This window comes from Prionailurus viverrinus, chromosome A3, assembly GCF_022837055.1.
Source record: "Prionailurus viverrinus isolate Anna chromosome A3, UM_Priviv_1.0, whole genome shotgun sequence".
Lineage (NCBI taxonomy): Eukaryota > Metazoa > Chordata > Mammalia > Carnivora > Felidae > Prionailurus > Prionailurus viverrinus.
The window spans coordinates 98,966,406-98,992,676 of record NC_062563.1 but is presented as its reverse complement, the minus strand read 5'-3'; the positions used below and the strand labels follow the sequence as shown (position 1 = coordinate 98,992,676).

Here is a 26,271-nt window from a genome sequence, read left to right as displayed (position 1 = left end):
TGATCAACAAAAAAATAGGTACAAAATGTCAAACTTTCTCCTTTTCTTTCTTTTTCGTTCACTTTTTTTTTTTTTAAGAGCAGCCCAATAATTTTATGGGTTGGTTAGTACAATATAGAGAACACAGGGGAAAGCACAAAATGGCACTTAACACCACTGCCAGTACTCATCTCATCATGGTTATAACTAAGGATAGTATTACCTTTTGTGTTATTTGCTTTTCTTTGGAACATAAATCAAAGCCATAAACTTGAACTTGAGGTATATACACATTAGATATACAACCTTATGTAAAATACTTTTTATAAGTAACCTTACATTTTAAAATATTGGAAACTGAATATCTGTGCTGATTTGTAGTCTGACTTAATGGAACAAGAAGAGAACAACATTCAACTAGGGAGGCTTATACTGACAATAAAGCTCTTAAAGTTAAAAATGTCTCCTTCTCCCTTTGTACTTACCAGAAGCTACACAATGTCCTGAGAGGATTCATTATGAGAAAAATGGCAATCACAGCTTTAAAGACCTTGCTTTGGAAGGGACTAATGAGAAAGCAGATTGGAAAGTGAGACTTCATCTTTGTTCTCAAATGAGTGGTCTTAATTTTTCTTCTTATAGAAAAACTTTAAATCAGTTTATTATAAATATATATAAACCATTAATTTTTGCAGCTTTCAGGTAAAGTCCAGGACTTCGTTTATACAAAGTCTATGAGAAGAGGTCAGTAGAGATCATCTAATCTTAAATCGCGACATCATCCATTCAAGTCCTTGGCATAATCCCTCTCCAGTAAGAGCATAGCATGCTTGGATATGCCACTGGTGATCTTTAATAGAAGTTAATTTCAAAAACTGGGAGATTTCTGCTACAGTCATGCATTCTTTAACATCTTGTTTACTAGCAAAAATCAGCAATCCAGCTTTCCTTAGGTCCTCATGGGCTAACATTTTATAGAGTTCTTCTCTAGTTACAGAAATTCTTTCTCTGTCTGTACCGTCCACAACAACAATTACAAACTCTGTGTTAGTATAGTATGTGTTCCAGGAAGAACGAAGAGATTCTTGTCCACCAATATCCCACATTAAGAAACACGTATGATTAATCACTATTTCTTCTACATTACTTCCAATTGTAGGTGATGCATGTACAACTTCATTCATAGAAAATTGGTAAAGGACGGTAGTTTTCCCTGCATTATCCAGCCCAAGAATGATAACTTTGTGCCCCTGGTGATCGAACAGTCTCCATTTCCTGGTGAAGAGAATTCCCATTCTTGGGCAGCGGAACTGCCTCCGGCCACCCGCGCGCCTGCCCTCCCCTGGCTCAGGCTGAAGGGGAGGAGAGAGAGAGGCACCGGTGCCTCCGCCTCTGCTGCTGCTGCTTCTGCGCTGGCCGCCAGCTCAAAATGGCACTTAACACCACTGCCAGTACTCATCTCATTATGGTTATAACTAAGGATAGTATTATCCTTCCTGGGAACTGGAGGGAGGCCGAAGCCTGGGAACTGGAGGGAGGCCGAAGCTCAAGCCGCCCTGCCACCCTGCCCTGCCCTGTGCGTGTGCGAGAACCGAGAACCCCGCAGCTGCCGCCGCGGCACTCGCCTGGCTCGCGGACATCGCCGCCGCGTTGTCTCAGTACAGTTTTATTGTTAAAGCCAGTATTTTACAGAGATTATTTTATTGAAAACAATTGCAAATAAGATGAATTTCTGAATTATTGTCAAAGAACTGCTCTCTAAGGGAAATAATCAATTTTTAGATTTAAAAATAAACAATGTACTCTACATATTCTGATCAAATATTGGAAAGGGTCAGTAAATTACTATAAGTAATTCAACTTCATCATACAAATAATGGTCACTTATATTGCAATTTCACTATCCTTAAAGTAATGATATAGCTCTATTCAACGTTACAAAGAGTATTAGGCTCCATGGATGTTATCCCCACACATGCATATATGCAAATATAGGAGTGATATGACTGTTTAATGCTACAAAATGCTCCTCGTATGTGCAACTGCTGTAAATACTAAATTAAATTAGGAGTACTTCCAGGACCACAAACTGAAACATAAAAAGGCTAATTTGTCTTTGCTCTTTCCAAAGAACTTCACCACTCAAATCTTCCTTGTAGTTGGAAGGAGTATCATCCCAGACATACTGGCACCAGTCACACCCTAATGCCATCAGGCCATGGTTGCCATAGGACACACAGCTCCAGTGGAGAAGCATTCTCTGGAGCCTGAGGATGTTGCTCATGAACGTGGACACTGAAAGACACAAAGCGTACCCTCCCAATACTGAGGGCCAGATTCCAAGGTATAGGCTCCATGTGTCTTTTAAACAACTTGACGTCTTTTTTTGTTTGCGATATACAGACCCTTCTAAATAAAATACAGGATCCATCTTATCTAAGCCTATGTGGCACTGCATTTGATTATTCTTTATTTTTTCCCATTTTATGGCCCTTGAAGACAGAGCAGGGATACAGAACTTCAGTTAACTAGGCTGCGAGGAAATGATTGAGCTACATTTTCCTATAATACTACAACATAATATTCAAAGTATTAAATACTAAAAATTCAAATTTAATAGGAAAAAAACACATAAGTTGCTCGAGAAGTTATCTCAACCAATTTATTCACGCTCTTTAAGTTTAACCTTTCATTTTAACTTACTGCTACCTGTAAATTTACCCCAAATGGTAAAGTGCTCATTTGTGCTACTCAGAAAATATTCTCCAGCTCCTAGCAGGAGCAAAGGGCTAAGTGTCCATTCTGTGGCTAATATGTTCTGCATGGAAGTAATTTAACTACACACTTGAGATCCTACAGGTCTTTATCCCCAGCACAGCAGATGGCAGTGATCCAAGTAATGTATGTTTCATCAGCAAAGGTACATTATTGACTGACAATAAGAACACCTTCACTGATTTACAGTGGAGGTGTAGAGCCAACAAGAAATGTTTATCTCTTCATCCCAGTCTCTCTCTCACACCCCTCTTTCTCATCACTACCGTATGGTGATTTCATTGTGTATAATTAATACTAGTTTTCTATATCAGGATATCATTTAATCGATTTTTTCTTGATATAAAATAAATGTTAATCAGCAAGGAGGAGTTGATGTATATACAACAGAATTTAACATTTTTTAACACTGTTCAAAGGAATGGTTCCTCAAAAAAAAAAGTACAACAAAGTGGTACATGGATTAACAGAATCATAGGAAAATAACAAAAGCAGTGCCTTTTGTTGGTAATAGAGTATACAATAAGTATTTTTGATATTTTCTGTAAAGATATATTTCATATTTTATCACATCAAATCCTCTACTCCCTTTCTTAAGAAAATTTGTGAAAAGAAAAAGAAATCAACAAAATTTATAGCTGAAAAAATAAAGATCTCTAAGTGAAACAAAAAATATTTTAGCTTATGTCTGATTTTCTTGCTTTAAAGAAACTGAAAAACATATACAATGGGATTTTACCAATGTATAAATTTATATATTAATCAGAAATATGCATTAAATATGCTAATTTAGTTGGTTGTAAGCCATTACTAGGAAAGAAATATAGTTAACAGAAATTTGTTTAAACATACTGAGGCCACAGTAGTCCTATTAAAAAATATGGTCACTTAAAAAAAAAATAAAAGTTGGTATTCTGTTTAAGAATTGAGTTGAGGGGCACGCCTGGGTGACTCAGTCGATTAAGCGTCCAACGCCGGCTCAGGTCATGAACTCATGGTTTATGAGTTTGAGCCCCGCATCGGGCTCTGTGCTGACAGCTTACAGCCTGGAGCCTGCTTCGGATTCGGTGTCTCCCTTTCTCTCTCTCTTTCTGTTCTTCCCCGGCTCACGCTCTCTCTCTCTCTCTCTCTCAAAAATAAACATTAATAAAAAAAATTTAATTGAGTTGAAAAAAAATCTATCTCCTTTCTATATGGATGAAAAACATAAATTCCAGAGAATCTAATTTCCTCTTATTAATAAATTGGTATAAAAAGAAAGTCAACATAATATTTCATGAAATGGTGTTACTGGTTTCAGGAGTAGAGTTTAGTGATTCATCACCTACATATAACACCCAGTGCTCACCCCAATAAGTGCCCTCCTTAATGCCTATGCCCCCATCTATCTCCCCCTCTAGCAATCCTCAGCTTATGTTTCCTTCCCTTCCCCTATGTTCATCTGTTTTCTTAAATTCCACGTATGAGTGAAAATATATGATATTTTTCTTTCTCTGACTTATTTTTCTTAGCATAATTACAATCTAGTTCCATCCAGGTTGTTGCAAATGGCAAGATTTCATTCTTTTGATGGCTGAGTAGTATTCATTGTATATATATACCGCATCTTTATCCATTCATCAGTTGGTTGACATTTGTGCTCTTTCCATAACTTGGCTATTATTGATAGTTACCTTACTACTCTCTTTCTATGTAGCGATCGTGCACAAAATAGTGCTAACTGGATTCCGGTAAATCTGTGGTGAATTCTAACAGATTCTTACCATAGCCATATGAAAGTCTCAAATTGTAGTTGAAGAAACAATTATGAATTTTATTTTTTAAGGCTCCAGAATTACTCGACAAAATTATTTGCAAGAGAAGCTAATCTTTACTGAGTGTTAAACCTCACCAGTCCTTCGTGCTCAGTGTATTTTAAAGTCATGACATTATTCATCCACATACTTTCTTTACAGAGCAGAAGACACTAAAAAAAAAGATAAATCATTATATTTCTGTAGGAAGAAACTGATATGAAACAAGTTGCATTATTTATTACCTAGTCATGGTAACTGCCCCAAAACCCAGCAAAACTATCTTGCAAGGAGAAACATGGTTCACAGAAAAAGATGAAAAATGTCTGCGTTCAGGCTTCATTTTTTTTATGAGGTTCAAACATTTTTATGTGGACTTAGTTTACTGTTTTATGATTTTCTCACCACTTTTACTTCTAAGCTCCATGCACATTTAATTTGGATCTTGTGTTCCCCAGATAGCTATAGTACTCCTGGGTCCAGGCCATCCCAGCATCAAGTTGCAGTCAGCAAGAAAAATCTACTTTATCTAACCAAACAGCTGAGCTATAGTATATTTTGAATAAGGCAATATAAAGAATTCTATTGATATATGAAAACTGAATGTCTCTATGTGATTCTATGCAATCACATGACAAATTTTCTTTTAATTTGATGAACTCCAAAAATATTTGCCAATAGATGACCTTACGTTATATGCTCATAAGGTAAAAGATGTGTGTATTTATGCACATGATGAAAGGTGTGAATATTTGTCCAAGTTTGAAATCCCTTACTCTTTAGCAATTTCCCATTTGCTACACTCTCCATTTCAGAGAATTATAATGATATGAATTAACATGGAAGTTGCTCTTGGAGTCTTGAGGGATATAACAGGGAATTAAGAAGGTACTTGGGATATCAGAGTGTGGAATTAGACACAAAAATGCAAAGTAGTACTTAAATTTAAAAAGTGCCCACTTTTCTGTTTATCCATGAAACTGACTTTTGCAGATGATGACTTTTCATAATGCCTGGGGCTGCTCAAAAGCTAGGAGGAGTTTGCCCTGACATCTGTTCCTTATAGAAAATAAAATTAGCCTACTGGTTTTACACTGTACAATTATACCATTTTAATATATTGAGAAAAGAGAATTTTAACCAATTAAATTATAACAAATTGCAAATAACCATATCACTTTATTCTGAATCCCAGTAAAGCAAATGTATCAAAAGGGAGAATGCTCACAATTAATACACCAGATTGACTGCTACTCTCAAATACCAGCATAAAAGACAGTTTTATCAAAGTATCATCATAAAAAATAAAAATATAAACAATGTCCATTTTTCCTGTTTGTCTTTAAAGTCAATACACACTTAATATTTCAAGGAGTAAACATCAGTAGACAAAAGTTTTCATTATAAAACTTACAAGATGCCAAGACATTTCCAAGAGGGGAATAACCTACTAAAAATGTCTATTTTTATGTAAATAATTTAAATTTATGTACTAGAAATGCACTGTCCAAAATGAAAGTCACTGGCCACATGTGACTAATGAACACCTGAAATGTGGCTAGTGTGACCTTAGAACTGAATTTTTTATTTTACTATTTTAAAATTGAATATAGGGGCGCCTGGGTGGCTCAGTCAGTTAAGCGTCCGACTTCAGCCCGGGTCACGATCTCACGGTCCATGAGTTCGAGCCCTGCATCAGGCTCTGGGCTGATGGCTCAGAGCCTGGAGCCTGCTTCCGATTCTGTTTCCCTCTCTCTCTGCCCCTCCCCCATTCATGCTCTGTCTCTCTCTGTCTCAAAAATAAATAAATCTTAAAAAAAATTAAAATTGAATATAAACGTATAAATTGAAATTTTAAATTGTTAATTCAATTACTGGAAAATGTTTAAGTAAATTTGGAACAACAAGCATGTAAATCTACGTTTTAAACTCAGTTTTATTAAATCTAAATACAGATCATGTAATCTTGATGAAAATTTAGTATAAAACTTGAAATATGTAAAAATTTCAAATATTTAGTAAAAAAAGGTTTTGTACTAAGAAAATAATATAAAAATCTCTCAAGTAAGTTTTACATTGATTATATGTTAACATAATCTTTTAGATATATTGGAATTAAAACTCATTATTAAAATAGGTATCTACTTTATATTTAATATTAAATAATAACATGTAAGATATGTGTTATATCTAAAAATTAGTTTCTTTTTTTTTTTACTGTTGCAATGTAAGTACAAGAAAAGTTAAAGTTGCATGTATTTTGCTTTATACTTTCTTCAGAGAACATTATGAAAATGATACCTATCTTGTACATGCAACTATTTTTCTGTGTTCCTCCTTTTCTCTCTCCCTTGTTTCCTTCATTTTTTATTTCTTTACAAAAAAAGACATGGCCACTTTTTTTCTAAATGTTATTTTAGTTTGGATATGTTAATATAGATACCTGTTGATTTATTCAGATAATTGTTACTGTTTTCAAGATATTTATTAGATTTTAGATTTTGAGCATTGATTTGTTATGTAAACAAATAGCATAGAAAGTAATTCTCATAGCATTATAAGCATTATAAACTTTGATGAACTTAATTATTTTCTTGTTAAAATATAAGGTACTTAAAAGAGTGATCCATATTTTAAAATATGGAGTGATCCATATTTTATTTTCTCTTACATTGTCGTGTTGCTTCCTCAATATCCTACTCCACACCTACTTCCTCCAAAGACTGTATGTAGCATAATGATAGGAATCTTATATTTACTGACTACTTTTTTAGGATATAGTAGGAAATGGTAAAATTAAATCATATACTAACTTTTTTTGCTTAAAACTTTTCACTGAAGCAAACAAAAACATGTTTTGAGTGAAATGAATTTTGAAAACCAATTATGAAACTGGTATTTTAAATGTACTTGTTAATCTTAGGTCCAATATTCCAATATTACTAGAAGTCATACAAAAATCTCTAGTCAGAGAGAGAGAAAGCACACACAGAGGAGGGGCAGAGAGAGAGAGAGAGAGAGAGAGAGAGAGAGAGAGAGAGAGAATCTGAAGCAGGCTCCATGTTCAACAACCATGGGATAATGACATGAGCTGAAATCAAGAGTTGGACACCCAACTGACAGAGCCACCCAGGCACTCCTCTTTCTTTGATGCGTAATTCAGCAATATTTTCTTCTACATTTTCATTTTTTAATTTCTTTTTATTTTTAAACTAAATACCTATTTTTTGATGTGGAGCCCTAGAATTTGAATACATTTTGAGAATCTGTAAATGCCATGACAACCAATATTCAGAACAATAACACCACCACCAAAATCCTTGATGTTGTCTCTTTATACTTACATCCTAACCCAATCCATAATACATGGAAAACTGATCTATTCTCTATCACTATCATTTTGTCTCTTTCAAAATGACATTGAAAGAGAATAGTATAATATGTAATATTTTGATTTGGGCTATTTTCATTCAGGATAATGTCTCTGAAGTTCATCTCAGTTGTTTCATGTGTCAATGATTTTTTGATTTTAATTCTTGAGTAGTTTTATATTGTATGGATATACTACTTTTGTTTCTCTGTTCATCCATAGGATATTTGGATAGTCCAGTTTTATGAACAAGCAATCTTTAGAAAGTTATACAAATACTTACTATATGACCCAGGAATTCTAATCTGGCATATTTATACTAGAGAAATAAAACTTACCATTCATGCAAAAAATGTTCACACAGGCGTTCAGAGATAAATTATGATCAGGATTCTAGAGCTCTTTATATATTCTAAATGCAAGTCCTTTATTGGGTATGTGATTTGCAAATACTTTCCCTAGTTTGTATTTTCATCCTCTTAATAAGGTATTTCACACATCTTTTTAAAAATGAGATCCAATTTGCCATTATTTTTTTGTTTTATGGATTTTATTTTGATGTTCTGTCTAAAATTCCCTTGCCTAACTCAGTTCCCAAAGGTTTCATCTGTGTTTTCTTCTAAAATTTTTATAGATTTATGCTTTACATGTATGTCTATCATTCAGTTGGAGTGAGTTAGTATAAATCAATGTTTACTTCTTTCAATATGGATGTCTAATTAATTGTTCTAGCATCAAATGCTAAAAATAACATTCGTTAGCCATTGAATTGCTTTCACAAATATGTAAAACTTCAGTTGCCCACTTTTGTAGAATTCTAATATTCCATTCTGTGTCAATGACTTAATGTATTTACCCTTTGGCCAATAACATACTTATTGAATATAATTGTTTTATAGTAGGTCTTGAAATTACTTAAAGTGTTCCCCCTAACTTTATTCTTCTTTCTCAAAATTGTTTCAGTTATTCTAGGTACTTTTAATTTACACATTAATTTTATCATCAGATTATATATACTGACCAAAAATCCTGTTGTGGCTTTAACTGGCATTACATTAAATATATATACATCAATTTGATGATATTAAAATATTTACTACATGGAGCCTTCCAATTCACAAACGTAGCATATACCTCCATTTATTTTGGTCTCCTTTTATTTTTTTCGTCAGCATTTTTTAGATTTCAGGAAACATTATGTTCATGGTTTGCTAGTTTTGTACCTAAGTATTTCAATTTTTTGGAGATTTTTGCAAAATTTTAGAGAGAGGCAGAGAGAACACAAGTGGAGGAGGGGCAGAGGACGAGAGAGAGAGACTCCCAAACAGGCTCCATGCTGTCAGTAAGTACATAGGTCTGACATGGGGCTCTCGATCCCATGACCTGGGATCATGACCTGAGCTGCAATCAAGAGTCAGACACTCAACCAACTGAGCCACCCAGGGACCCCATTTTGGAATTACTTTAAATGGTATTTCTTAAATCTAAATTTCCAATTGTATGTTGTTACTGTATAGAAATACAATTATTTTTTGTTTGTTGATCTTGTACGCTACGAATTTGCTAAACTAGTTATGTGCATATTTTCTACAGAGTACTTGGAAAGTCTACATAGGCAATAATATTATTTGAAAATGGAGAATCTTTTAGGGCACCTGTGTGTCTCAATGGGTTAAGTGGCCAACTTTGGTTCAGATCATGATCTCATGGTTTGTGGGTTCAAGCTCCATATTGGGCTTCAGATCTTCTGCCCCCCTCTCTCTCTGCACCTACCCCACTCACTCCTTCTCCCTCTCTCTCTCTCAAAATAAATAGGCATTAAAATTTTTTTTAAATAAATGTTAAAAAAATGGAGAATTTTGTATGTCTTTTCCCCCCATCTATGTGATTTTTATTTCTTTTGCCTGCCTTATGACAATGGTAGGATATCCCAGTATAATGTTGAACAGGAATGATCACAGTTAATTTTTTTGCCTTTTTCCAATTCATGAAAGAGAACATTGACTTTTTTATTATTATTGAGAATGGTGTTATATATACAGGTTTTTTTTGTTTGTTTTGTAGATGGCTCTTTTCTATTCCTGATTTGCTGAGAGTCTTTACCATGAATTAATGTGAAATTTTTCTGAAATTTCTTGAAATTAATACTATGATTTTTTTCTTTAGACTATTAACATAGCAGATTACATGGACTGACTTTTCAATAATGAGTCAATCTTGCATTTTAGGAATTAACTCTACTTGGTCATCATCTACTAGTATTTTGCCTCCCTCTTTTACCTATTCATTTGGATGAATTTTGATAATTTGTGTTCTTTAAAGAATTGGTCCATCCTCAAGTGTAGAATTTATGTTTGGAGAGAGAGTTTTGGGTTTCCCTTAGTATCCTTTTGATGTTTATAGGGTCTATTGGGATACAGCCTTTCTGTATTCTTTTAATAACTTTTTATGAGTGAAATGTAATAATACAAACTTGAAAGTTTAAAACAACTGAGATTTATTTCACAGTTTCTTTAGATCAAAAGTCCAGGCATGAGTGAACTGTGTTCTCTGACCAGGATCTCAAAAGAATGATCTCAAGATGTTAGCCTAGCTGTATTCCTTTCTCAATTCTTTCAAGCTCAGGCAATTGTTGGCAGCATTCACTTCTTTATCATTATAGTAGGGAAGCCTCTATTCTCTTGCAAGCTGTCAGCCTGGGAACTTTTCCAGTGGTCCACAGTTCCTCATCCTGGAGCTTCCCCCACAGCCATGTGATCTCTCACACTGAACTTCTGACTTCTTTCTCACTGACCTTTAGTCCCAGGTTTAGCCAGTTCACTGATTAACTCAGACCATCTGGATAAGCTCTTTTTCAATTAATTCAAAGACATCTGTCCAGAACTTTTATTTATACGTAAAAAATCATTTCTGCTATACAACACAATATGATCAGAGGAGTGAAAGCCCATCATATTCACAGGCTATGCCTAAAATCAAATAGAGGAAATATACAATGTGTTTACACCGGGGAGAAAAAAATGGAAGTCATCTTAAACTTCTTCCTACCACAATTTCTTTTTTTTTTTTTTTAACGTTTGTTTACTTTTGAGAGAGAGTGCGAGGGACAGAAGAAAGGGGAACAGAAGATCTGACTCGGGCTCTGCGCTGACAGCCGCAAGCCCAATGCAGGACTCAAACTCACAAACCTTGAGATCATGACTTGAGCCAAAGTCAGATGCTCAACCAACTGAAGCACCCAGGTGCCCTGCTACCACAATTTCCGATATTATTTTTGTCTCCTCTCAGTTTTCCTTATTAGTCCTAGTAGAGGCATATCATTTTCATTTATCTTTCCAAAGAACTAGATTTTGATGTCATTGATTTTTCTGTTTTTAATTTTCAATTTCATTGATTTCTGCATTCTTTATCTTCACTGCTTATATTCTTCTGATACCATAGGTTTATTTTCTCTTTTTTTTTCTAGTTTCTTAAATTGGAAGCTTAAATTATGGTAGGAAATCTTCCTGTTTTCTAATGTAAATGTTTAATGGTATAAATTCCCCTCTAATCATTGCTTTATCTGTATCTCACAAATTTATTTTTATGGGATTTTATTTTTGTCTACATTTTCATTAAGTTCAAAATGTTTTCTAATATCATTTGAGGCTTTCTTTTTGACTGATAGGTTGTAACGAAGTATAGTTTTTTTAAATTTTTTTTCTTTCCAAATGTCTACTGATGTTTCCACTGTCATTCAGTTATTCATTTCTAATTTAATTTCAATATGAACTGAGGACTTTGCCTCATGGTGTTATTTTGTACTTCTGTATTCTTGATTGGTTTCTGTCTACTACTTTTATTACTGAGAAAGGAGTGTTAAAATCTTGATTTGTAATTGTGGATTTGCCTATATCTCATTTCAGTTCTGTCAGTTTTTGTCTTGTATATTTTTAAGTTTTGTTGTTCAGGGCATGCACATTTAGAATTGTTATGTCTTTTTAGTAAATTAAAACTTTTATCATTATATAGTGTTCCTCTTTATCCTAGGTAATTTCTTCTGTTCCAACTTTCTTTCTGATGTCATTTCTGTCTGATTTTTCTTTAGCAATTATTTTAGAACAGATCTGCTGAAAACAGATTCTCTTAAGTTTTTCTGTATTTGAGAATGTCTGTATTTCATCTTCATTTGTGATAGATGTTTTTTCCTGGATGTAGAATTAAAGCTAACAACTCTTTTAACACTTTAATATTGTTGTGCTACTTCTCTTTGTCCTCTGTAGTTTTGAAGTGAAATCCACAGCCATTCAAATTGTCCTTCCTCATAGGTAACATGTCATTTTTTTCTGGGGGCTTTCAATACATTTTCTTTGGCTTTAATTTACAACAATTTGTTTATGATGTGTGTTAGTGTGGAAATACATGGGCTTAACCTGTTTGGGGTTTGGGGGGCATTTTTATTGAACTTACAGCTTTATATGCTGTGATAAACTTTTGAAGTTTTCAACTGTTCAACTTTTACATCACCAGTCTCTCAGACTCTGAGGACACAAATGTTAGAACTTTTGTGTTTCTCTTGTACATCCCTGAGGCTGTTTATTTTTTAAATTCTTTGTATTGTTCAGATGGAATAATTCCTGTCGACATACCCTCAAGTTCACTCTATCTTCTGTCACCTTTATTTTATCACAAAGCCCAATCAGTACAGCTTTCATATCTATTATTACATTCTTAGTTCAAAAATTTCCATTTTGTTCTTTTTTTTAATGTTTATTTATTTTTTTTGAAAGAGAAAGATAGAGACAGAGTGTGAGCAGGGAAGGAGTAAAGAGAGAGGGAGACACAGAATCCGAAGCAGGCTCCAGGATGTCAATACAGAGAAAGCCTGATGTAGGGCTTAAACCCATAAACCGTGAAATCATGACCTGAGCCAAAGTTGAATGCTTAACTGACTGAGCCACCCAGGTGCCCCATTTTGTTCTTTTTTTTACGTTCTCTATTTCTTTGTTGATACTCTGAATTTGTCCATTTTTTAAAGTGTTCATGACTGCTTCTTGGATCACTGTGTAATAGTTAAATACTTTGCTAGAAAATCACATCTGTGTAATTTTGTTGATGTTAGCTGATTGTTTCCATTTTAGTTGAAACTTCCTTGGTTCTTCCTTTGGGGAATAATTTTGGATCATATCTTGGACACTTTCCTTATTATGTTATGGGACTCTGAGTTTTATCTAAATTCTAAGGAGGATTTTTAATTTTTTTAAAATAGGCAATCAACCCATTTTCTTTCAAGTCACAAGGTCCAATCATCCTTCTGTGGGTTGTTGTATCAAGTTAGTTCATTTTTCAAATCCTTTGCATTGCTTTTCAGACCTTTCCTTGGTGTGCACCAGTCATTGCTCAATCTGAGTCCTCGCTGGTGGTCAGCTATCAAAGTGTTTGTAATGATGATTAAGATTATACCCATGCATGCAAAAGTTGGGACCAGCCCAGTATTTCATTCTTTATGAATTTTCTTCTTGGGCTTCTTCCTCTGTATGATCTCCTGGGTACATTGTGGCTCCCTGGATCTCCCTTTTCCAATGACAAGAGGACAGAGACAACAAAATAAAGCAATAGCAATAGGTGGGAGTGAGATTGTTGATTGTAGAGAAAGCTTCCTGTTCTCAGAGTTTTGTTTTTTGTGGGCTCTCATTATTGCTTCTTCCACCACTACCTGACAGTTACTTGAAATTTGGAGTGTGAGCAAACAGATAATAATAAAAGGTGGGAGGAAGGCTCCTGAATTTCTGTACCTTGGTGTTTACTTCCAGGTTACAGGTTGCATTCTGATCAAGGCATACTGAAGAAAAAGTGCTGAAGTAATTGCCACCTCCAAGGTACTTCTGGTGTTCTTGTATAATCCTCTGCTACTACTTACATTTCAGAGGCCTAAAATGCTTCTTGATGTACTGGATGTATTCACATGGATAGAAATGATAGAGGTTGCTTAGTCCATCTCATCCAGAACTGGACTTCCATGACCATTTCTGATGATACACATTCTGTGAGTCATTGGCCTGAGTTTATATCTTGCGTCTACTCTAAAAATTCTAAAATCTTTCTGTTTCCCCCTACCTAATTTCAGATGCCTTATTTAAATATCATCTTTGCTGCTTTAAGCATACATCTACCAAAGCTTTCTTTGCTGAAAATGACTTTTAGATGACACTTGGTCATGGAAATCGAAACTTCTTTTTTTCTTAAGTTTATTTATTTATTTGAGACAGAGACAGTGTGAGTAGGGGAGGGGCAGAGAGAGAGAGGGAAAGAGAGAATCCCAAGTAAGCTCTGCACTGGCAGTGCAGAGCCCGACACAGGACTCCAACTCACAACACCATGAGATCATGACCTGAGCTGAAACCGACAGTGAGATGCTTAACTGACTGAGCCACCCAGAAGCCTCTGGAAAGTCTAAAATTCTTAAATATTCTTCTTCATCACATATTATTCTTCAAGTCACTGAAGGAAACAGATGATAATAATGGCCAGCAAAGGGACGATTATTAATAGATGAGGCTTGAATGCAACACCCAATCAGAAAACTTAAACCTGGGGAGCTGACTTTGATGTTGTAGGCTTAGAAAGGCAAAGTTTACTGCTATTTTTCCCAGACACCAGTGAGATTTTCTTGATTTTTCTATAAATGTGCTTGATTTTCTACCAATGTGAGGGAAGGGTAGAATAATCCTTTCCTTGAGGAGTATAGATTTTCTGGTTTTAAAAAGGGGAAGAGATGCTTTTACAATGGACACTGCTTAAGTTAAAGCCGGAATTGTTGCTACACAGATAATGAAAGCTTTAAGAAGAATTTTTCTTTCTGTTTTTGCTTCCCAATTAGATTATTCAGCACCTTTCACATTTTGAAACTCAATTAATGAAGAACTGAGTGATTTCCATCTGCATGGAAATAATCTGAAATGCTTGCCTTGCTGAAAAGATGTATTAAAGTGGATCTTCAAACAGAATTTTGGAGGAAGTAAATTATGTTTGAAGAAAGTTTTTCATATTTCACTTTTACTGATGTACATTTGTCTAAACTATAAGAATACTACTGTTTCATTCAAGGTTAAAATATATCACAATATATTTTCTCTTATAACCATGGAAGTTTTTGGGTCCAAATGTCACAGAGCAAAGTCAACTTGATTACTTTTCTGGTTGCGTGTTATGTAATTAAAGCTGTTGCACTCTGCCATGAGGAGAGTGAAGATTCTATGCTATCAGAACAGGGAGTGCTTTGGAGAATTTAGAGTCAGAAACAACAGAATTTGGGTTCCAGAAGTGTAAAGTTTGGGTTGAATTTTGATTAAAAAAAAGAAATTCAGTAAAGTTGAAAATCTATTTTCTGTCAAATTTGAATGCAATTATGATATTTAAATCACTCCCTTATTAGAAAAAATATGCAAATAAATATCACTACCCTGAATTTTTTTTAAATTTGTTTTTAGTTTATTTATTATTCTTGAGAGATAGAAACAGAGCATGAGCAGGGGAGGGGCAGAGAGAGGAGGAGACACAGAATCTGAAGCAAGCTCCAGGTTCTGAGCTGTCAGCACAGAGCTGGACGCGGGGCTTAAACTCATGAACCGGGAGATCATGACCTGAGCCGAAGCCATATGCTTAACCGACTGAGCCACCCAGGCACCCCCACCCTGATTTTTTTTTTTAAACAAATCTCTTTATCATCCCCATTTGCCTATCTTCCACAATTAAAGGCAGCAGCTGAATTAGACAGGTGTCCCCTCATGCAAGACATTCTTTCAGTCATGAATCAAAATATTGATGGCCCTAGTGACTCTCCCCAGGATTTTTAAAGTGCTGACTTTAGAGGAGGAGTTACTTTCCTACTCAGCAACTGGATAGTTTTTAATGAATAACTTATACAGCATTCTCCACGTTTCAATTACATTTGGAGTAGCTGATGCATAAACTCATTATTGACTCAGGATCTTGAGTTTTAAAGCAGTTTGCAAGGTATTTTTAAATAATGTTTAAATTGTACCTCTTTGATGTCACTACAATTATTTTCAAAGTGCCCATATTTTACCTGCATTTCTGCTCTAATTTCTCTCCTTGCATTTCCAAACAGCTGTTCCTTCCTTTTTTCAATTGCTCTTGTTTTATAAGCACCACTAATGAGCCAGTGAGAAGTCTACTGAATCCCCCCAAGCTGTAATAAATGTGAAGACAGAATTTTAAAACTAACTTTTATTTGTACACCATTTAAATTCTAAATCCAAAGTTAAACACACACACACACACACACACACACACAAACATTACTGAAGCTAATTTTCCTTTTTTCTTATTCATGAAAAACAATCTTTGGCTTCTCTGAATGCATACAAACATATAAAGTACTATTTTGCAAATAATAATGCATACACAGAGTTTGCATAAAACAAAGCCAAAACATTTTGTTCATGTGTACATAGTGAAAAAAGTGGGCAGTTGACTACACAGAATGATTTAAAAGGTTATATTCTTTGTACAGATCCACATCTGTACCACACAAGAAAATAGTATCTCTTAACATCTTGAAGTTCCATGGTCAAGTTCTGCTCACCTGAATTTTCAAGTCTTCTTAATCTTTAAAGTGTCTTATATGTCTACATACTGTCCAGTATCTGCCATTCCTAATTGGTCTGTGAAATCAATTCTAGCATTTCATAGGTAATATCTTTAGGATCACCTTCATTCCAAGATCTTCAAATCTTTGCACAAATTACTCTGTTCTGATTTCTAGCTACTCATGACATGTTTAGATTTAATTACCTGATTTTGAACACTGTGTTTTGATTCACATCGACAATTTTGGGGGAATTTTTACATTTGCCACTCTCAGGTGTACACATGATGGCTTAAAGGCAAGAGTAAACAATTCAGATAGGCATAACCATGGTAACGTTATCTTCCTTGGCCACTGAGGATGACATATTGACTACTTGCAACCTTTAAGTGGTTATTAAGTAAGTGGCAAACTGTATTATAAATGCAGAAATATATGACAATGAGAGATGAAAACACAATGGAATCAGGGCACAAGAAAAAATGCAAGATTAGTGAACAATGATGAAGAGACAGTGTCAAAATGTCAATAGCTTAGAAATCTACACTCCTGTTTTAAAAAAAAGTGGCCAAATGAACTGACTCATTGAGTGTCCTGTCCTTGAATCCATTAGAAACTGAGGTTTCATGGTTATCTGCCACCCCAGAACCTGGAGACACATGTACATCTGGAGAGTCACAACTAATAGGATCAGCAACTGCTGGAGCCATACTCTGTTGGGGACACTCAGATGGTAATTTCGATGAACTGTTGGAGGCTGAGTATAGATGTGCATGTGAGTAGATCCCAGTCTGAGAGGGATCCCAACACCTTGGCAGAATTTAGCTCCAGGAGCCTTCCCAGGTTCTCACAGTGAAAATCCTAGAAGAATGCACTAATAATTCCGGCAGGGAGAAGGGAAGAGTAATCACTGCCAAGCATACTCAGTCTTCTCTACAACACACGCCTCTGCTTTGGGGAAAATACTCCGGGACCTATATCTCAGCTGAGGGAAGGACATTTATTCTCTCTAGTGTGTTCAAAACTCTTCTTCTGGTCAGAAAGATTTTCAGCAGAGTTGTAAGACAAGGAAGAATCTAATGGAAAATGCAGATGCCTGGAGGCAACTCAGGGATTTAGCCCTGACCCTTGATTACAGTAGCCCTCCTGGCCATCACCCATATGATGTAAACTATAGATAACAACAACTATATTCACTGTGAGGAGTTACTTTTTTGTTTGTTTGTTTAATACGAGGTGACTTAAAAATTATTATTTTTTTTTTAATTTTTTTTTTCAACATTTATTTATTTTTGGGACAGAGAGAGACAGAGCATGAACGGGGGAGGGGCAGAGAGAGAGGGAGACACAGAATCGGAAACAGGCTCCAGGCTCCGAGCCATCAGCCCAGAGCCCGACGCGGGGCTCGAACTCACGGACCGTGAGATCGTGACCTGGCTGAGGTCGGACGCTTAACCGACTGCGCCACCCAGGCGCCCCTAAAAATTATTTTTTAATGTTTATTTATTTTTGAGAGAGAGAGAGAGAGAGACAGAGCACAAGCAGGGGAGGGGCAAAGAGGGAGGCACAGAAACTGAAGCAGGCTCCAGGCTCTGAGCTGTCAGCATTGAGCCCAACACAGGACTCAAACCCACAAACTGTGACATCATGACCTGAGCTCAAGTCAGATGCTTACCTGACTGAGCTACCCAGGTGCCCCCAAGAGATGACTTTTTTTTTTTTGAGAGAGAGTGTGTGAGCAGGAGAGAGGGGCAGAGGTAGAAAGAGAGAGAGAGAGAGAGAGAGAGAGAGAGAGAGAGAGAATCCCAAGCTGGTTCCATGGTCAGTGCTGAGCCTGACACAGGGCTCAATCCTACAACCTTGGGACCATGACCTAAGCTGAGATCAAGAGTCACATGCTCAGCCAACTGAGCCACCCAAGTGGCCCAGAGGATTCATTTTTAAAGAATAAGTGTGGTGGCCCAAGTGAAATTTCATTGAACAATAAAAATTGATCCTCAAACTTTATATAGGACTTGCATTTTTAGGACATTAAAATCATAAAATTCCCTTAGTTGGCTTTGTAGAGATTATAATATGTCTTAAAATTCAGTATCCTTTGGACACTCGGAGCATCTATTCTATAATCTTACGTATGTTAATTTAATCAAACCTGTGGGCTTTTAAAAAATGTTTGCATAAACAATTTAATAACACTACTGGTACTACACATGAATAGGAAACAATGCCTTTTGTACTCTAATCAGGGATATCACACCTATTTTCACATTTTGTCTTTAGTTATAAACTATTAGAAAGCATAAAAATCTGGTGAACAAGTTACATAGGCCTGTTGTGTTTTCTGGTATTGACACTAACATAGTTCACTATTTTATTATTTACTATAAGCATATTTTACAAAGCCCTCCCTTGGAAAATCCTTTTATTTACTTTAGTAATTATTTCTCATTAGTCCAGATTATTCACATTTTCACAGCTCTTATAAGTGGGGTCTCATGTAATGACATGAGCCATCATACCTGAAAATTAGTAATGTCATAAAGCATGTTCTGCTACTGGATAGGTTCAAATATACAGCGAAGAAAGACATTAGGTTCTATTTGCCAGGCTGAAAAGAGTTTGACAACTCTGTAATGCTGCTTTGGAGCAGACATCTTCAACCATACTGAGGGAAGGATTAAAATCCAGTCCTTACAACTTGCTATTGTATTTTGAAAATAATAGAGACTTGGCTAGGAATCTCCATAATCATTGCTGGATTAAGCAAAACACAACACAACACACACACACACACACACACACACACACACACACACACCTGCTAAATCTGTTTAATCTAGCATCAGATAATACAAATGAAAGGCAATTCTTTAGCCTTTTTTATTGTACACACATATGACAGAGAACATTGGAAGACACTAATCTACTGCTGTCAGATTTCTGTCTTCCGGAAATGGAAAGTACTAATTCAGCAAGGATCCTACTTCCTGATGGTTGTTGTAGCATATTTTGGTGGCACTATTGGTTGTAAGAGATAATGGAACATCTCCAAAACCAAGAATCTCTCACAATCTTCCCACAGAGCTATTATTAAGGCTTCTTGGGACCAGCTCTCCCTGAGAACAGTTCAGCATTAGCATAGGTGAATACATATCTTAGCGTTCAAGCCCTGACTCAGAAGCAGTAGTTGCTAAAGTGCCCACGCTTGTTTCTGTATGTATGTTTATTACACAAGTATTCACCAAGAGAAGGACATATAATCACCAAAACAAACAAAGTGTGGGAGCATGTGAGGCACCATTTCTGGCAGTGGATACTGTCTGTTATTCCAACCCTTCCAGATCTCCTCGTGACACCCATAAAAGTTCTCTTTAAGGTGAGGGCAGCTTTTGGACTGTCTAATATAGATCAGGCTAGATGACTTTATCTGACTTTAAGTAAGTATATCATGAGATGGGATACTGACCTGATTATTTTGAGTTCATAATTATTATGATGGGCAGGATATTTGGAAATATACATAGATTATCTTGGAAAAAAAGAAGAAAAGCTGCTAGACACCTTTAAAATCTCTTATTGTTTACCACAGCATCATGAGATAGACATTACCTGATTTACCATCAGGCAAATAAGGCTGGAAAGTAATTTTCAAATTGCCCCAAGTCAAACAGATAGTAGTCAGTAGTGAAATTGTGGTTTGAACTCTTAGTGTTACACAAAAACACAGATATACATTTGGGCTCCACAAAATCATTTGCCTTTCCTACCCTGCTTATGGAAATATGAATTTCATGAGAGACACTAGTGAGTACATTCAGCTATGCTCCTAAGAAACATCCATTATGGAGATGGGAATTTGATTAAGCAGGGAAAACTTTGAACTATCTGAAGAGTGAGAAATAAAATAAAAACATTAATTATTTAATTAAGGTCAGTGAGACAAAAGAACTTCAATAAGAAAAATAAGAATTATCAGAAAGCAACTACAGCCTAAATAAGAAAGTGGAACTGTGAATGGGGATGAGGATAATAGATAAAAAAGGTAAACTCTGTTAGTTAATTTTGCTGGGTTGAAGGATATAGTTGTAGCTAAGAACTGTTACTTTTCCAATGCCTCTAATTTTCTCTTCTCAATATTCAGCCATGTACAGAACACTTTTAGAAATAAAATATTTGGGTGATAAAGTACAATCTCAGTAAGTAAGATAAAGGCATGGTAGTTTGAAGGAAAATGTTTACCATGGGGCTATATCTAACTTATACTTTTGTAATTTTAGCAGGTCACCTTTTGACAATCCTTCTCTCTTCTCATTTATCTTATTAGAGAAGCAGAAAAAAATCAAATGGTTTCTAGAAAGAGTAGAAACCACATATTGAAGAACTGTAATGCTATATATGAACACAAAAACTATTAGTGTGCTTCAATTCCTCAAACACTCATATATATATATATATGTGTGTGTGTGTGTGTGTGTGTGTGTGTGTGTATACACATATATGTATATGTTATATATATTTTTATATATATATATATATATATATATATATATATATATATAACTCAGTACAAAGTCCTCAAACTCTCTCTCTCTCTCTCTATATATATATATATATATATGTATATACATATATATATATAAAACTCAGTACAAAGTCACCAAATTACTATGACACCTACCAATTCTGATTCTTTAAACCGTAATTATTTCATGCGTCTTCTTTTTTTGAGAACAGTTGACGGTGTTATATTAGTTTTAGGTGTACAACATAGTTATTTGACCAGTTTATATATTATGCTATGCTCACCACAAGTGTAGCTACCATCTCTTACCACACAATGTTATTTCAATATCATTGACTATCTTCCTTATACTGTGCCTTTTGTTCCCATGACTTATTCCTTCCTTAACTGGAAGCCTGCACCTCCCAATCTCCTGCACCCATTTAGACACTCATCACTCTCTTCTGGCAGACAACAGTTTGATCTCTTTAATTAAAGGTCTGATTCTGCTTTTTGTTTCTTTATTAATTTTTTTAAATTCCACTATGAGCAAAATCATATGGCATTTGTCTTTCTCAGTCTAACTTATTTCACGTGCCTTAATACCCATACTACCCAAAGCAACCTACAGATTCAATGCAACGCCTATCAAAATACCAATAGCATCTGCCACAAAAGTATAACAAGTAATACTAAAATTTGCATGGAAACACAAAAACCCTGAATAGGTAAAGCAATCTTGAGGAAGAGGAACACAGCTGGAGGTATCACGATTCCAGATTTTAAGGTAGACTACAAAACTACAGTAATCAAAACATTATGGTACTGGCACAAAAATAGACACAAATCAATGGCACATAAGAGAGCCCAGAAATCAACCCACACTTAGATGGTCCATTGATCCATGACAAAAGAGGCAAGAATATACAATGGGGAAAAGACAGTCTTTTCAGTAAATGGTGTTGGGAAAACTGGACAGCTAAAAGTAAAAGAATGAAACTTAACCACTTTCTAACACCACACACAAAAATGCCCATGTATCTTAACATCAAAACATTTCCCCCTGATTTTTTTACCTTCACTTTTGGTGTCTCTGCTTTTCCAGTAGGCAAGGCATACCTTAGGGTGCAAATTGTTATAATTTGTTACAACTCTGAAATTACTGTAATTGAACTGACGTACTTACAAGGTCGGGTGGTCATATTGTTGGAAGCTGCTGGCCTCCTTTTACAGAGAATTTATTTTGTATATTTCATCAAATTCATGATGCCAAAAATTGTAAGAATGTTTTCAATCTTCTGAGTCACTAAAAAATAATAATAACTTCATGTTAAACCATGATCCAATGCTGTTTAAAAATCTCTCATTTCTTTTATATGTATTGAATGAATATTTGTATAGTTATTTCGACCTAAGTGTAATCATATACCAATCTTGTGAATGCATAAAAACAAATTTTCAGTAAAATAGTTTATTTAGATATTCTAAAACCTCCTCACATTCAAAATCCAAATCTTCTGATATGGAATATTTATTGTTCTTATCCTGCTGATGACATCATCCTCTGTTCCATGAGTACCATTAGTGATGCAGCCTTTGTTAATGCTATTTCCTTTGAGATATTATTCTCTTCTATAAGATAGGTTCATTTATGCTTATACAGTGCTTTGAACAATCCCCTCTACCATATATTAGGTCTTAAGGAAAGATTTCACTTGCAAGCCAAAGTCACCTAGAGTAAACAATCACAACTCTTACTTGTCCTACTGTCTTACAGACAGGAGTGCCAGAAACATGTTGCTTTGCTAGACATACAGTGAGGGAATGCGATCGAATGGAAGGAACCTATTCCATCCTGTTACTCCCACTTCTTCCTTCTAGAACACTAATGAAAAATAACTACTACTGGGAACTTGAACAGGTTGCTTCAGGACTTAGGCAGTCTGGATTCAGGCATCAGCTCAAATTTTGTCTGGGAATGCCAGCTGCCCCAAATCTGGGGATTTTAGATTCCTTGGGATGTTCAACTCTGGGAGCAGGAAGACACCAAAACCACAGAAAGCTTACTATGGATGGAGCTCATTCTACTGGGATACCAGGGAGCCCTGAATTCCAGGTAACTCATTATCCAAATCACTAGAGTGAGCCAATCTTTCAGAGGAAGTTTTGTACATCCTGCTCCTTGTGTCCTATTGCACCAAAATGCTAACATCTCTGTGAGTTTTGATGTTCGTATCAGAAAGTTGCAGACAAAAATGAACACTCACATTCCATTTTTAAGTGGACCTGAAATATTTTGTTGACTGAAGCACTGATGAGGTACAGTTGTCCTGTCTTGCCACCAGGAATATCAACCAAGTTCATGGCAACTCTTTCAGGATTGCTTCCTGGATGTCAGCAATTGCAGGAAGCCACAGATTATAAGATACAGCCCAATTTCTATCATGCCAAAATGTTAATGATGTAAGTGTTTTAGGATCTTTAAAATATTTGCTCTTCACACACTCTCCATTCTCCCCCTTTTCTCTGTTTAATACAAATTGAAAGAAGGGAAAATATACTATAGTCTCATTCATAAGAACACAGTAGGGACTCAATGTGTTATCAAACCAGAAGCCTATTAAAGTTTAAGAGAAAAAGTAATATTTGTCCCTAAGAATTAACGGTTAATTTTGTACTCTGAGGCAATAGAGGACAAACATATTTTGATTGTCACTCAAATTTTGAGGATTTCACTGGGACATCCTCTCCAGTTGACAATCCTATGTATGTACTGTTAATTTACATTTACAAAGTTCCGCATTCACAAGTGAGTGATAATCGCTTATCCAACATTCTTAAAATAACCACTATGTGTTTAGCACATAAACCTGAGTTTTCCTCAAATCTCAAAGTTTAGATAAATATTATTTCCTCAATTTCATAGATGAAAACATTCAGGTTTAAAGGGTTTCATTTTCCAAGAACATTAAACTATCAAGAGGTCAACTTGGCTTTCAACCCACATCTCTCTGACTCTATCACATCATCACATGTGGTCTTCTGCTTACCAATTAGCAATATTCAGAAGGGTTAAAAAATTGCCTGAGATCACACACAGTAATTGTTAGATTCAGACTCTAGTCTAGGCTCTGCCAGTCAAAATGGATGTTTATTTTGTGTTCCTCCACTTATTTTACAGTTACCTGAACCATATGCCTGAATCTGCTCAGTCATTATCCTTGCATTGAAGGGTTTTCCAGTCTTATGGCTCTTGAACAGAAATCATAAATAAGCCTAGTAACTCTGTTCCCTTAAAATTCATATCTATTTATTCTTCCCCCATGCACTTCTTGAACAAGACAATCTATAAAGGTTTAACATTTGGTTAGATTTGAAATTTTTATTATTAATCTGGCTAAGTAGTTTACAGGTTTGGGTGACTTTATACACTACTGTTACATTTGATATATCTGGACCATCAAGTTTCTTTTTTGATTATTCTTTTTATTAAATTGATTACTTTTTTCCTCTCAAAAGTTCCTCAGTAGCTCAAATAGGATTAACTAGTTATTTCATTTCTTGGCTTAAAGTTTTATTCATAACTAAAATGAGAGATCCTCCTGAAAGTGACTATATGACATCATATGACTATTAGGAATATTCTAAAGAAGCATGGATACCTTAATTTAAGGAAGTGCATCCACTGACAAGTTGTACTCCCTGAGCGGAGAAGCTGACTTTGAGACCAAGAAGCTGATGAGAATCAGATTGCTTCACCAGTGAGTATGGAGCCACTGCCAAGAAGACAAAGATGAGGACTGAATCCACACACTGAGCAGGACACTGAACAGGTTCTATGGATAAGCACAATTTTATAGGTGAGGAAGCTCTAATGTTTTTGCTATGGTCATGTATATTATCATCAAGCCTCATGAAAAGTATAAATCATCCCACAGTCTACAGTTCCTTTTACCTGCACCTCCCACACAGAAGTTTCATCAAAATTTAAAAGTGCTGACCATGGGCATCTGGATGGCTCAGTCGGTTAAGCGTCCAACTTCGGCTCAGGTCATGATCTCACGGTCTGTGAGTTCGAGCCCCACGTCAGGCTCTGTGCTGACAGCTCAGAGCCTGGAGGCTGCTTCAGATTCTGTGTCTCCCTCTCTCCCTGCTCCTCCCCCATTCGTTCTCTCTCTCTCTCTCTCTCAAAAACAAATAATAAAATTAAAAAAAAGTGCTGACCAGATTTTAAAATAGTACTTGGGGGTGGTCAGCAAATATTCTCTTGATTGAATTTTCAAGTTATGTCCAGAAAAAATAGAGTTCAATAAAATGCTGAACTGTAAACTAATTTGCGAGGGTTGATGTGCAATGAGAAGGTTCCAGGGAAAGAAGCAGTGCATATCATCTAGCTATCTTTCTTTCTTGTTATCAGCTATACAACTGACTGTGGCGTCTCAGTCATCTCATTTATAAATGAGGTTTCCAGCAATTATTATCATATTTGGGTTTGAAAGAGCTGGATCTAATATTTTATGACTCTTTAATTTTCTGTTTTCTGAGCAGAACTATTTGTTGTGCACACTTGAAATGCAAAAAAAAATTATAGGGGTTAATATGATCTTGTCTTGCTTTTGATGCATAATAATTTGTATTATAAAAGCTTCAGAAGTAAGTACATAGTGAAATTAATCAGTGAGAACAAAGGGGACATTTCTGCATATGAATAAAAGCTTGTATCACAGCATACAGCTAAACTCTGCCTTTATTCAGGGTACTTATTATGTCTCCTGAATTGGTTTAAATAATTCTTAAGGGGACATATCACACAACAGGAGTTCCACAACCCAGGACATTAACCAGTATAAGTAAGTCCTTAAGAACATCAGACATGTCAATGGTTGAAAGTGATCACAAGGAAGGGAGAATGGGAGGCAGTAAGAGCATGTGAGAGATTATGAGTCTTCTTCCTGAAAGTGATTTATGCTAAGCAGAGTTATTTTCAGTAATGAGCTTTTATATTCAATTATATTCATTTTAAATATAGTGATTATGTAAAGCACATCCATGTTGGTTTACTCCAAGCTCTTTAAATCCCCTAAACCTATCTAATACCACTCTTCAACTTAGATACAAAGAAAAATCTCAGCATCTGCCTGCACTAAGCAATCACATACCCAGCATCCTACCTCACTGATTTCAATCCTTTTACCTTAAAATATGTTCTATCAAAACATACAAAAACAGAATAACAGATTTTGCCAAATTGTTCACTATTATA

General features: G+C 35.5%; 1 protein-coding gene across 2 annotated transcripts; it reads right to left on the bottom strand.

Annotated features, from left to right (window-relative positions):
- Window positions 1-675: 675 nt before the first annotated feature.
- Window positions 676-26,271, bottom strand: LOC125162548 (ADP-ribosylation factor-like protein 5A). 2 transcript variants are annotated; one of them, XM_047853696.1, is made up of 3 exons: window positions 26,265-26,271; window positions 7,255-7,261; window positions 676-1,219 (listed from the first exon to the last, which is right to left on the bottom strand). In XM_047853696.1, the coding sequence occupies exon 3, from the start codon at window positions 1,161-1,163 to the stop codon at window positions 735-737; it is 429 nt and encodes a 142-aa protein (XP_047709652.1). In that variant the 5' UTR covers window positions 1,164-1,219; window positions 7,255-7,261; window positions 26,265-26,271; the 3' UTR covers window positions 676-734. The 2 variants fall into 2 exon arrangements, with proteins under 2 accessions (XP_047709652.1, XP_047709651.1); XM_047853695.1 differs by lacking the exons at window positions 7,255-7,261; window positions 26,265-26,271 and having other exon boundaries at window positions 676-1,274.